The sequence below is a fragment of the Vespula pensylvanica genome, chromosome 9 (genome assembly GCF_014466175.1).
Source record: "Vespula pensylvanica isolate Volc-1 chromosome 9, ASM1446617v1, whole genome shotgun sequence".
Classification (NCBI taxonomy): domain Eukaryota; kingdom Metazoa; phylum Arthropoda; class Insecta; order Hymenoptera; family Vespidae; genus Vespula; species Vespula pensylvanica.
Genome location: NC_057693.1, coordinates 686,933 through 701,522, shown reverse-complemented (window position 1 = coordinate 701,522; position 14,590 = coordinate 686,933). Strand labels below are relative to the sequence as shown.

Sequence of the window (14,590 nt, the reverse complement as noted above, 5' to 3'; positions counted from 1 at the left end):
AAATTAGATGATTTTTTTTCTCTTTCTCTTTCTCTTTCTCTTTCTCTTCCCTTATTTCTTTCTTCTCTTTCTCTGCTCGTTTCCACACGTTCTCAACGAAAACGGATCAAGTTATCACTAGCGTCATTTTATTTGAATTAAAAAGTAAAATTTCTATAAGTTTAACTTTTCATGATTTAATTGTAAAATCGTAATTGATAATCTCAACAATAAACTTTGAACTGTCTCTTTACATGTTTGTATTTAATCCTATTTTCTGATATCCAGGAGTACTCGCAATGATCGATAAGTATAATTGTACAGAATGTTGTCGATTATCTAATAGCTCACTTTGAATATTTCATCGCATCATTTATAGCATACGAGATTTATCTTATATCCCTGACCTTTTTGTTTCTCAATCGTTGAAAATGAAACTAAATTTTGAAATAATTTTATGCAATTAGTAAAGGAAGAATATTTATTTGCAGGTATTGATTTTCATAGGAAGGATTGCTACTACTTCCATTGCGAAGACGTACATCCTCATAGAAGATCAAGAACAAAGATCAGCAGAAATATTTATAAAATAACTGGACATAACTTAACAAATAATCAAAGGAAAAATTTGATGGTATTTGTTAAATCTAGCAGAAAATGTAGAAGAAGTGACAGACTAAAAAAACAAAAAGACGAAAAAATCCTTTATTTACTACAGTACGCATTACGTAATGAAAATACTGAATCCATAAACAATCATTCCCATTTGGATAAACATCAATCACTAAAAAACATACTTCTTCAGAAAGAAGAAGAATTTATTATTAAAAATAATCATTTTTATGGAAGGAATTCTTTAAGTGTGAACGAAACATATACGACAATAGATTTTAACTCAATTGATAATAATCGATTGACTGAACGTCAACGATTATATTTACAAGACATAGATTTCGATAGTTTTCCAAGACTATAATAGACTTGTACAGTTTCTCGTGTCAATTAAAAAAAATTTTTTTTTTAAATTGTATATAAAAAAAATAAAATATATTTGTAATATATAAATAATTTGATAAATATTTAATATGTAAATTTTTTTATATCTAAGTATATATTTTTTAATGTAATAAAGATCGTATATATGTAAACTCTCTTATATATATGTAATAATTAGGTAATATAGTAGATATATAGTTAATGTGCGCACTATAGTTAATTAATAGTTAAATAATTTATTTTAGTATCTTTATCTAAATTCTAATTGTAAAAATTAACGAACATTATGTATAATTAATAAAATTCAATTTGATATATGTATTTTTCTAGTTTTATATTTTTCTAAAGTTGTATTGACGATTTGAAAGATTTACTGTAAAACAAAAAATAAATAAATAAAAATGTAATAAAGTAAAGACATACATTATGAATTTAATTCATTCCGTTCTCCATTCAAGTGATCCCTTTAAAATGCATTTTCTAGTACTTTTATGAAGTTATTATTTGGAAAAAAAAAAAAAAAAAAAAAAAAAAAAAAATCCGATATTACCTTCATAAAAAAGAACACTTTCAAGAGAAAATCGTATGTACACCCAAAAAATTTTTTAAATTCTGGAACCTTGTCAATATGTAAAACATTTTCTTTTAAGTAAGAATTTTTTATTACTGCCCGTTTTTAATTCATGGGGATAATAAGACTCTTGAATTTTGGGATTTCTTTTTTTTCAAAATTATTAGATATCGAAAAATTTGATTAAGAAAAATTTTGCGTCTCTACTTTAAAAAAATATTTGTAAAAAGTTATATACAAAAAAAGTTTTAAAATTCTTAAAAGCTTCGTAAATTTTGTTATGTAAATAGAAAATGTCTTGTTCTTTAAAGCTTTGTTTCTTTAAAACTTTATTTCATTATTTTTTTTCACTTCTAAAAAGAAAAAACTTTTTCAAAGATGATAAAGTTTTTCATTTTTACTGGATTACTTGCAAATACATATTGACAGACTTTTAAAACAAATATTGATTTCTTTTTTACCTAGTTTATCATTTCTGAAAATAAAATATTTACGTTTAAATAATATTTAATAATGTCAATATCTCCCAAATTATTCATGGTCTTGTAAATAATAAAACTAGAAATAATTTCTCCATTTCACTGTTCTTTCATTTTTGATTCGTTCAATTAAATTCATCTTAAAAATTTCGATAAGAAATATTTTATTTATCGATAAATCGGAAATAGTTTCTACGTTTCTAGATTACACATACACAATATGATTTCGAAATTTTCAAATAGCGTTCCGCTTAAGGGATATAAGCTTCGATAAAATTCACGAACCACGCGGGAATTCGAATTCGCCCGCTAATTATTTGGTTGTTGAGTATCCAACGAACCATAACTACTCATTCTCCGGTTCGTTAGCATTTGTCCCATCGACGCTTCCTCGCCCTCTCTATCTCTCTTTCCCTACTCTTACCCCCTACCACTCATTCCATTCACCCTTTCGCAAGAGGGACAAGATAATTACTGGTTCGATCGTAATGCTTGTGACATGTCGCACGTTGTACGTGTATCGAGCCACGTTTGTTACGTACACGTGATTGTCTAATATGCACATGAAACAGTTAATTTAGCGAGAACATTCACTATTAAATTAATATTCGTATTCAATCATTTCTGATGTCCAGGTTCGTTTTAATGAAAACTTTTCATTAAAAAAAAAAAAAAAAAAACAAAAAAAAAATAACAAATAAAAACAAAATAGAAAATCGTTTAAAAAAAAAATAAGAAAAAAGTACAACACTCGTGTTATTCCATTAGCAACGTTGAAGACGAAAGAAAAAAAAAAAAAAAAAAAAAAAAAGAAAATTGCAGTAGAAATTTCATATCTATAAAAAGTAAAATAATATTTTCCAATAATCCGTTGGTATCGATTGGAACTTTCAAAAAATGAATACGAATATCTCTCTCGTATGATATAATAACGTATTGCATGTAGAAGCTTTTCATCATCAAAACAATAGCATTTTTGTATTGTCACACAAATATCTGAGAATTTCGGGGAGAGAACAATGTGCTGGTAAAATGTGAAAATGCCACAATAACGATTTATAACGACTCATTTTATATTTTTTCTCTTTCACTCTTAGGAGAACTCGTTTCCTGAAAGGACAACGGAGGGTCCTTTTGGACCTTCCTTGGCCGAGTTTTTTGCGGTTTCCTTAAGGACGCAAAGAGAAGCACTAACGGGAGTATGATACCGCAAACTCTGATAGGTTCCATCGTTTGCTGCGAGAGCCTGTAGACCTAAACGAGCGCTACTTAACTTCGAGCTCTACCAACCCTCTTATACCCCCTGTTCCGTTTACCAATTGCTCTGAAACGTTAGGTATAACATTTCTCCAACTTTAACGTTGGCATGTCGAGTATTTCGCATTTCTCTACCCACACAGTACCTGTGACCAAAAATATTCTTTTTATTGTATAAAATAAAATAATTCGAAACACAATCATTGTTGTTATTTATTGCAGACGACTAATTAGAAAATGCGAAATAACGCCTGTAAATTCTGTAAGAATGTGTATGAATTTTATGAACTCTTCTTCAAAACTCTCTTCTGATAATAATCAATAATATATTTACCTGGCCTTCCATGAACTTCGTTTTAAATTTATAACAACCAGGAATAAACAAGAAAGATGCAAGAAGGGACGAACAAATACAGGTATACGAATGTATTGGTCAGTATTATATACTTTTCAGTTAATGTTGGATTTAGTCCCATAATATTTTCTTTAAGTTTGAAAGCGATGTTACATAGGTCCGAAAAAACATTTTTGTACATTATCGTAATTGTTGGATTTATACTTATACCTGAATAATCGAAAATATACAACTCAGGTATTAGAAAATATTATATCACAAAAATTGTATTGTAACAGAAAATAAAATTAGTAAATATCTATATTTCTTTTTCGTACTTTTTATATTTGTCTAATGTTTCTTAAGTGTTTGTCCTTTCTTCTCTCTCTCTTTCTCTCTCTTTCTGTCTCTCTCCCTTTTTTTTCAATTTATGAATATAATCGCTAAAAGATATCAAAAGCCGTTAGCAAAGTTACCAACCTTGCTGTATTATCTTCATCGTTCATCTTAAAATCCAACTATATAAATCTCGACGCGTATCCTGAGCGTTCTGTCACGTAGGAAAAATTCCGTTCTCCTTTGCAGAACAGACTAAAGAACTCAAACGATAAATTGCATGGCTTGAAAGGGACCATTCCTTCCTCTAACCCTTACAACGTCCGAACATAGGCTAACCGTTTCGTATACATGGCAGTTGATGGAACAACAACTTTAACTGATGCCACTCCATTATGTTTCATGAATATGTGGTTAGAACAATAGCAAATTTACGAAAACCATTAGATAAGAAAATAAACAATACCAAAAGTTCAATAACCGAGACACCTAGTTACTCCTACATATATTGTATGGCCTAATAACTATTACCACTACATATATCTTCGTTATTTTTGCTTATATGAAAAAAATGTTATTACAGGATAAAATTATACTATTTCAGGAGTCATATCTGATGGTGGAAAGAATTGTTAAAATTAATGAAGCATCAGTTAAAGTTTTGAAATTTGAATAATTTCATGTCAAATAAATGAAAAAGTTACGTTTTGTTAGAATATTTATGTTAGAAAAGTCGTACTTATGCGACTCAAAGATTTCTTATACTGTAGAGTATAGTCTTCAAAGTACGTTCAGCTTCAGTAGCAGCCGCAAAACGTCTTTTTTTTCTTGTGAAGCCTGCTTTGTACTTCTGCGCTTCTTTTTATCCGCGCCTGCCAAGCGAATACGGTTTTGCTACCTAAACGTTTCGAAAATACGAGAGGCCATTTGCAATCCTAATCCGCTCATTATGTCCAACAAATGAATCCAGGTATCGTTAAACATTACTACTATAATATATATACCAATCTCTACGATTTCGACGTCACGGAAAAATTCTTTTGTAACTATTTTTCACACGACCAAATAAAAATCTAAAGATTGTATATTTTATAAAGTTGAAAACGTTTTCGCATTTCCGTCGGCAACATAGTGAGTGCTTGTACTAGATATTGTATTTTATTTCTAATCGGATTATCTCACGCGTGGCATCAACTTCCATTTTATCAACGCTTTCTTGGTGATTTTCCATCTATTCTAAATCTTCCGATGTACCACTACGAGATTCCTATATCTTGCATGCACCGCAATATGAGAATTTTATATCGACATTATATAAGCATTTTTCCTATGAAGTTTCCAAAGACAACAACAATATCGTGAAAAGAATGAAATTCTTATTTTATCCAACGATCAACTGAATTCCAACCTTCATTAATTATGATCCTATCTATGTCAGCAGTTAATTCGATACCATTTTCATCATTGATAGTTGAACTATCGCTAAAGCTATTTGCTGAATAGATTCCACTATTCTGTCATAGGGTTTACGAGTAAGAAAACGTGAAGGATCCATTAAACCGCAAAACCTTACAAGTCCTGTGAAACCGACACCCAACATTCTCAGTGAAAATGTAATGCGCGTATTCAGGTCGTAACTATGGTGACTTATTTTGAGGCACAAATCTATATAGGCGGGATTCACACTTTTGGCACTTCAATTTAATTTGAAAGGCTAATCCCACATGTCCGACTATATTCAATTCCATATTTCCTCTGCAAACTTTGCATCGAACGTACTCGCTTAACACACCAAAAATAGTCATAAAATTTATAATTTCAATACACGCGCTTGTATTGGTATTTGAACTCAATTTTCGCTTCATACACATACAATACAATTTAATGAGTTTTAAACTAAATCTACGTCGTAAGACAGCAAGTACTAATAGCTCTGTCAGAATGGTTCTACGATGTTAGTCGATCATTAGGAGTGTGCTTAATCCCTAATAAATAGTATAATAATAATGGCTATAAGACAGAATTACAATCGTCGAAAAGTTGTAATTATTATAAATTTAATAATGATTTAAATAATTGCAAATAATTATTTAAATAATTTAACAATAATTACAAATTGTCATTAAAAAAAAAAAAAAAAAACACGAGTAACGAATAATATATATTTTTCCGTAAATAATCGTACTTTTCGAAGAACTCTCTAGAACTATTAGATGGGAAATTCTCGTAATAAGGATCTTGAAATAGGATAACAATGAATGTCAAAATATTTGGTATTAGTTAATGATCCTTTCACAGATATAAAAAAAATTTTATGGGAAAAAGTGAAAATGACCCTCATAAAATAAATACTAGCGAATATGACTTAAGCACGTTTTGAAAATAAAAATGAAAACTCTGTAATATACATTGTCAATATTTAAAATTTTCAAGAAGCTTCTCGTATAGTAGACAATGATAATACAACCGAATAGAAGAATGAACGAATAGCGAAATGAGTATTGTTGATAAAGGAACACTTTCAAAGAATTGGAAGAATCGTTAACTCCGAACGCAATGGTATATCCTCCGACGATTATTTTACGTGTCAAAGTTAACAAGGAGAAACGATTTCCGACGGATTCTTACGGCCACAGTACGTAGTCTTTAGGTGCAATTTCCAGGCGATCGCTTTCACAGCCGCACCACTTTATCTCCGTCTAACGAAGCTGCGGTCCGAGATTGCGGCACGTGGAACATCAGGAACTCGTTAGTGCGTGAAGCATCCAGGTATTTTCGAAACTAACTCCATTTACTAACCGTACATCTACGATCTGTTCGGTACTCGTAACAACGAACGGAAATCCACTGCGCGTAAATCGAGTGAGCACGGTGAATTTCACCTACATACATCCATAAATACATACATAGCTATTATATCTACAGTAGCTCACTAAACCATTTGGTAATAATTTAAAATTGAATAACTCTCTTATAAATTGATTTTATAGATTGATCAAAAGAACTCTGAAATTTTGTATTATATATAAAGAAAGTATAGTAGATATAATGTAGAAGAAATCTAAAGAAAAAATAAGAATAAATTCTTGTTTTCTCATAACGATAATAGAAAGATACGAAGTGAACTTTTTGCGAATTTCTTATCTAGCTTTTTCTGTTTTTCATACAAAAAAAAAAAAAAAAAGAATACATATTTTTTGTAGATCTGATTGTGTTCGAGTTTCTTGTTCTCTCAAGGATCATCCCGTTACATCACTTTTCTTCCGAGATAATAAATCAAGAGCTTTCCTTGTTTCCTTTTATCCTATTTCTTCTTCCCTTGCCCAAATATTGCACTACCTCGATACAAAAAAAAAAAAATAACGATTGTATAAAAAAATACACTCAATTTTGTGGGAGATGTTAGCGTTCATATATTGGAAAGTCAAAGTAATTTCTAGAAAACAATAAAAACCCATTTACTTGGTCCAAAACAAAGCAAAAGTAAAATCCATGCAAGTTTATTGCTTGACGTTCACAAATTTAAAATAACGACAGAATAGAAATAATTGGATAAGTAGAGAAAAAAGAGAAAGAAAGAAAGAGAGAAGAAAACAGAGAGAGAAAGGTATATAACAAGATTATCGAAAGAATTTCAAAATCATAATCAATAATCCTACATTGGTAGATGCTTGTCCTTTTGTGTCAAAGGTACGGATGGCATAAATTAGTACCTTGAAAGCATCTTCAAGAAGAGAACGCTAATTAAAGCGATCTTTAAGGAGCATTACCTACGTAGTATTACGAGTATACAGTATGCTCGTCAGCATGCGTAATTAATATCGCCCAGCATCTCGTTACCATGCACAAAGATCCATGATATTAAGATAGCGAGAGTAAGATGAGATCATCATAAGGAGAATATCCAGTCGAGATATAGAACCTACTTCTCAAGATTATATTCCAAGTCGTTCATTAAATTTTTCGTTTAAAGAAGAAAACCTTAGAGATAGGATTCTTGCTCGAAGGCTATCTAAAATTAGATAGATCGATTAGAATGAAGAAAGTTGAAAAATCGATCACCAAACTACTTCGAATTCTGAAGACGTGAACACGTTGTGGTAAGTTAACACGGTGAGCACGTCACATAAAGAACGTAACGAACCAATGGAAAAAGTTTCCTTCGTTTCGACGCTTCGTTCGTGCTTGTTTCTATTCGTAGAAACGTCCTTTTTTCAAAAAGATTTTGCATGATGTTATTTTGTCAGCATGCCGAGCAGCTTCTATCTAATCTACATTATGAGAATCTACTTATCATGGTTTTACGAAAAATAAAAGTACAGTTAATTCTCCTATAACACGCACTTTGTGAACATAGTTTTTGTAGATACCGCACGGTTTAAAAAATTTCGAGAATGCTCGTATAACACGCTACTTTAAAGAATCACCTTTAATAGAATTAAAACATTTTTCTATGGCAATTAGTAAATTTAAAAATCTTCAAAATTACTTCCAAAGTCACGAGAATAATTTTACAAATTATTATAAATTTTGGAGAAATGACTCTTTTCCCATTTCTCGCCAAACGAAAAGTTAAATTTTATTACTTTCTAGTTTCCATCAAATAATAGTACTTCACTCTCGTACAGTTTCATATAACAAGGAACGGATTTTCATACTATAAGAGGATTACCTTGGTAGAAATCATTCCTTTTTCTATTCCTTTAAATCTTTTCGTTCAAAAAGAAAAGAAAAAATATTATTAACAAGCGAATCTAAAAAGATTAACTATGATAGAAAGCTATTTTAGAAAGAAAAGGAAGAAAGGAAAGTAAACAAATCTCTAATGTGAAATTTATGGATAGGTCAGTAAATTGTCAGCCTTAATTTAAAAGGACGCTATAACAATATAGCCATATATCTATCTACCTGTACTAACGAAGAACGACCCAGGCCAACTGGGAGTTCTTCGATTATCCGTGCCAACGGAGAAGAGCAAAGGTTATGTTCTTCGGTAGTCTGCGCGACAGAATGTCGCCATGATATTGGCGAACCTCCTGACGCATGCGTCGCTTTTCTCCAGGTCTGGTCTGGCGATTTTGGAATCTTATCAACAAACATTCTTCGCGTGAGATCCTTAACTTGTAAGTCATCGAGATACTCGCATTGCCGACGACAGTGACGTTCATACCATTTTTCTTTCATTTCTTTTTAACTCTTTGATCTCATGAAATTAAATTGTGTTGGATCATGAGATCGAAGAAAAAGGCATATCCGCTTGCATAACGAGCTGTATTCAGTGTTTCCGTAAACGTTCTCTCGTAATTGTTGTCTTCCTTGAATCCTTTCTAAAAGATTTTCCGGACACGCGCGATAATGGAGGGACAAGAATCTGAACCTACATCTCCGATTTCCGAGAATTCGTTCAAGAGGTACAAATACATATATATGTATATATGTTATATTTATATGCATCGTAATTAATAGAGATCTAAAAAAAAAAAAGAAAAAGAAAGAAAAATTTAGAAATGTGTGCATAGATACTACAAATGATAATTTCTTACAACAAACAGAATCGGTTTGCAACGCATCGATCTCGTATTGGATCATCCTCAGAAAGTGTATTACAGTGGTCACGAGATTTCTGGGAAAGTTCATCTGTATCTGGACGAACCGGTTAATGCGATCGGTAAGTCGAATCTTTTTCATTATCCTTGTTTTGTTCTTTCTTTTCAAATCTATGTACTTAATATATCGTATCGTGAGATTCGATCCTATTCGTCTGTATCGAAAGATTTATAAGTCATTGAATTAAGTTCCGTTCGATATCATCAATTCGATCTCGATATTCGTATCTGTTAAAAAAGAGATAAAGATCATAAGTTTGAAAATAGATTTTCACGTAAGACACGAAAGAAGGATGCGATCGATCGTATTACTGTAGTAAAGAGAGTTCGAAAAAAATTACATTGAGATGCGTCACATGTACGTTGTCTCAACGATTCACGATAAGAGAAAAAAGAGAAAGATATTTTAACAACGTAAAAACAATCGTTATGTTTACTCAAGATTTGTTTACTTTTTATATAACTTACTACTCGTAACTCTAAAAATCTTCCCCGTCGAGACGAGCACGTGCCAAACCTAGTATCGATCGTATTGCGTAACGAGTGACCTAAAATTTCTAAACGATGTTACACACGTACGTAAGTACACACACATACACCCACTCACTCACCAACACACATACGCACGTAGAACTCTATGAGTGACCACTGATATCTCCAATATAGGTCTCGAAAATTTGTTTCAGGGTCACGCGTGATAATTCTACATTTGATTTTACTTACGATGCTTTGCGATATCTCTAACTAATATCCCTACTATCGATCATACGGTTCATGATCTTTCTCATCGATCAATTGCGTCGATTAAGATTGTCTCTGTTATTCAGGAATCCGAATAAAATGTAAAGGAGAAGCACAGGTGTATTTTACCGATCGATCGGCAGGAATAAGGCGCAAATTCTCATCCGATGAAAATTATTTACACGAGGAGATCTACATCGTAGGAGGTAAACGTGATCGTTCTGCTCGTTAAAAAAATTCTATTGATTTTTTCATTTAAATTACTGTTATACAAACGATTCGTCAACGTTCGTTTTCAACGAACAATAGAAAAATAAACAAAAACTAAATAAATATACATACATATGTACATATGTATATATATATATATATATACATCTATATATATATATTGATATGTATACATACCTGTATATGCATATATTAACAATGTTAGCATTAAATTAATTTTATCAATATTAAATCAATAGTCGTGGCTTTATTTTCTTACCGTTCAGCCATGAAAAAATATTGGCATGTAATTATGTCTACATGATCTGAATAATATTGAATTAATATTGATATTTTTAATATTAAATTTCTCCCTCTCTCTCTCTCTCTCTCTCTATTATTATTATTATTATTATTATTATTATTATTATCTCTTTTGTGTTTAAATTATATTTTCTATTTACATGATAAAAATGTCTACGAACAGACAGAAACGCAAAGAGCACGATAACCGGGGGCGTCTACCCGTTCAGTCTGACACTTCCGGAAAACTTACCGTGCAGCTTCGAAGGCCGCTACGGACGTGTGCGCTATTCAATTAGGGCATTGTTGGACATAACAAGCGTCTATCGGTTTTCCACCAATATTATTCCATTCACCGTTGCACCCATCCTCGACCTTAATCGAGATTCTCTCGCACCGGTGAGTATGAAACTGGAAACGTGCACCGGCGTATCTTGCATTCGTGCAATGTCGATCGCGTATCCTCTTTATCACTACGTTTTTTTGAATGTATTTCTGTATATATCAAGATTCGTAAAATATATATGTTCATTCATTTTAGTTACCCGTCTGTGAGAAGCAATCTAAAATTTACATGGGCCAAACTGAATCACTTAAAATGTCGATGTCATTGCCAGTAAGAGGTTACGTTCCAGGACAAACTATACCGATTCAAATATTATTAAAGAATTACTCGAATGTCGTTGTTAAGAAGCTACGAATTGTTTTTAAAAAGGTAACGATTCAAACTTCTTCTCCCTTTTCATATTACATTTAATCAATGATCTTTCTAATTCAATTTCAGGTAATTATGTATCATGTTACGGAAAAGTCTAGGAAGCATAAAGAGATAGTAGTTGAAATCGAGCAACCGATCGAGAAAAATTGTAAATCGTACGATATCGTCTTTGATGTACCTGCTGTACCACCAACTGGAATGATTCATTGCAATATCATTGACGTTTTATATACACTTAAGGTAAGTTACAGCTAATCGAATTGAAGATGGATATGTTAAAAGACAATAAAATCTACAGGCCGAAGCTTGCGTCGACGTGAGCGAATGGTACTACAGAATGTTTCAGAAAAATTTAAAGTTGCGAACGAACGTGATAATTGGTACAATACCAATTCGAAATTATGAAAATCCAGAAAATACATTTTCGTTGCCTCCCGATACGTTATCATCGAACGTTGTAAGTACTTCAGAAGAATTTTATTTAGACGAGGATGAGCCTTCAATAACGAAAATAGAAGAGGAGAATCAATCGGAAATATTGCGTAAGCGTTGATATTTGAAAACGTTATACAACTCGCGATTTGTTGCGAATGAACGATAAGATTTATTCACGTTTCTTTGTTGTTATTGTTTCTTTTAGTACCCGTCTATGAGAAAAGTCAAATATATCGATCTTCGAAGCCGGACCGAGACGATCCCACGGGAGATGATGGTGATAGTGATGGAGAGGTCAAACCTTACTCCCCCGTATACCGTGTGTACAAATTCAGAAGTTCAACCAGGAGGAAGGACGCTAACTGAAAACGATACGAGTGCCAGTTAACGGTAAATAGTAGCCTCTGCTTCGTTGCTTTATAAAGTCGACGTATATTACTACGAACATGGCACGTTACAAACGCAGAAGCAAATATAACATTTGAAACGAAATGAATTCGCGATAATCGTTCGATTAGATCTCAATTCCCCTTTTATCTAGCGTTGTCCGAGTGTATTGCCTTTTATTATTCTGCCATCGATTTGTTTATGCGGGAAATAAAATACGTTGGAAAGTACAATACGAAACGACCAAGTATTTTATACTTCTAAGTACCGAGCATAAATATACCCAGTGAAATTTGGAAACCCGTTGGGACCAAACCACAGAGTCGTTAAAATATAATTCTTCGAAATTTTACGCAAGCTCATGTTGTATAAAAGTTAGAGAATTATAAAAAGAAAAATGAAAAAAAAAAAGAAAAATTTACGTTTGATATCGATGGAAACTTGTGTAAAAAAATAAATAAATAAACAAATATGTATAATCTATATGCGTATACATTGTACTAATCCAAATTGAATATAAAGATTACATCAGACGAGTACCTTGTTTTTACCTATTCGCTACATATCTCAATCCAGATATCCTTTTATACCAAACTCAAAAACGAACCGTATTATACAATTTACATAACCCGATCGAATGTGTTACGATATCGAATTGAAAATGAAATTGGAGAAAGAAATTGGGAAGATTCGATTTATCCGCGTATAGGTGTGTATGTAAAAAGACATTTTTGAATGGAGAAACGGTGAATGAGCGATGTTCGATTATAAGTCGAAGAAATTAAACTGTTGCTATTGAAACTCATTATCGAACACAACTATCTAATCAGATAATTCTTAAGACGAAACAGTTCGTAACATTGAAAGTAAACCCCAAGAATTCATCGATAAATCAATATTGAAATTCATGATCAAAGACGTTAGGTACCGAAGAAGGGACACCAAAGCTCTAGACGGAGAAGCTCGATGGTTGACGGTTCCTTTGGCTACAATCTACATCCATCTACGAACTAGAAAACGCTCTTGCCTTCTCTCTCTCTCTCTCTCTCTCTCTCTCTCTCTCTCTCTCTCTCTCTCGTCGCAACATATCTCGACATTCCGCAAGTACTTTGAAAGACCACATCAGAGTTGGTACGCCTTCTGAATATCGATCTTAATCATGGGTCCTGTAGTAAGAGTTATCGTAATTTAGTGGTGATTAAACGTAACCAAGTTTCGTCTGTAAAGTCAGACAAGAGATGACGGCGACAAGGAGAATGTAATGAAGTAGTCGAAAGGACGCGAATCGAGGCATCGATCCTTCCTCTCGCCTCGGGTAACACGAGTTACCTCTCGATATACCTGTTCTCTTATACCGAAATCGCCCTAAGCGTAGAGGCCACCTAATTAAAAGTTCGTACCAGTTCTCGGGCAGTCACGAACCTTCCTACCTGCGTCATCCTTCAGAATCGTCCAAGAATGAATTTCCGCTAGAAACAGTCCTCCTCGCAGCATTTCCATTCCTCCAACTCCGGTAGAAAAATTTCTCCCGTTAAATTCGAACTTCCAACCATTTCTTCGATCTTCCTCCCTGTCTCGTCTCATCCTTCGACTCTGTTCGGCTCGGTTAAAGACGAATCGAGACATCGATCTTTCCTTTCCTTTCTTCTTCCTCTTCGTCCTTTTTACTCCTGGAAAATAAGTTCGAACGGTAAGTCGTTTGTCACAGATTCCGGTTTAATAAAGTATCTAATCAATCCTGTAATATCCATTTTAAATTAATAAAAATAGGATTAGAAGATACATATGTGTTTATAGGTATTCTATAATTATTTTTAATATTTTATTTTTGCGGGTTGCATATTCCGTCTTTATCCTATTAAAAAAAAAAAAAAAAAAAAAAAAAAGAAATGTTGAAACAAATAACGAAATAAACGAATAAACTTTTTTCATGATATTTATCAAGCAACGACTAAAGTTCCTTTTTAATTTCCTGCAAGCATTTCTGCGGGCAAACAAGTTTACTAAGATTCGTTTCAATTGGACATTATTATGTATAAGACAAGCCAAACTATCACCGGTAATAATACTTTTCTCCGAGCAAACATCGTAAATATTCATCTCTTATTTCATACTCTTCCTTTCGAGATTTTTATAGAAGAAAATGTTATGATAATTTGTTAAACTTTACGAGAGAATTGTTTCTAAAAATAATTTTATAGAATAGTCAGTAATACGAACTATTGGTAACCACGAACA

At 32.4% G+C, this 14,590-nt stretch overlaps 1 protein-coding gene and 1 long non-coding RNA gene across 3 annotated transcripts; one reads left to right on the top strand and one right to left on the bottom strand.

Moving 5' to 3' along the window:
- Positions 1-6,122: 6,122 nt before the first annotated feature.
- LOC122631426 lies at positions 6,123-14,199 on the bottom strand. Of its 2 annotated transcripts, none has more exons than XR_006327704.1 (4): positions 13,783-14,199; positions 9,496-9,786; positions 8,861-9,422; positions 6,123-6,834 (listed from the first exon to the last, which is right to left on the bottom strand). It is a non-coding gene; the product is annotated as an uncharacterized LOC122631426 (long non-coding RNA). The 2 variants fall into 2 exon arrangements; XR_006327705.1 differs by lacking the exon at positions 6,123-6,834 and adding an exon at positions 8,515-8,661.
- LOC122631423 (arrestin domain-containing protein 17-like) lies at positions 9,232-12,785 on the top strand. Its single transcript, XM_043817089.1, has 8 exons — positions 9,232-9,363; positions 9,505-9,620; positions 10,386-10,505; positions 10,997-11,211; positions 11,354-11,527; positions 11,597-11,770; positions 11,829-12,072; positions 12,171-12,785. Exons 1-8 carry the CDS (start codon positions 9,308-9,310, stop codon positions 12,329-12,331), a joined length of 1,260 nt encoding a protein of 419 aa, XP_043673024.1. The 5' UTR covers positions 9,232-9,307; the 3' UTR covers positions 12,332-12,785.
- Positions 14,200-14,590: the final 391 nt, after the last annotated feature.

Bases quoted from the DNA above. Each gene is read 5' to 3' on its own strand.
- LOC122631423 (XM_043817089.1), top strand. From the start codon at position 9,308: ATGGAGGGACAAGAATCTGAACCTACATCTCCGATTTCCGAGAATTCG. The intron at 11,528-11,596 runs GTAACGATTCAA...ATTCAATTTCAG, and splicing joins TACGAATTGTTTTTAAAAAG to GTAATTATGTATCATGTTAC. The intron at 12,073-12,170 runs GTAAGCGTTGAT...TGTTTCTTTTAG, and splicing joins GAATCAATCGGAAATATTGC to TACCCGTCTATGAGAAAAGT.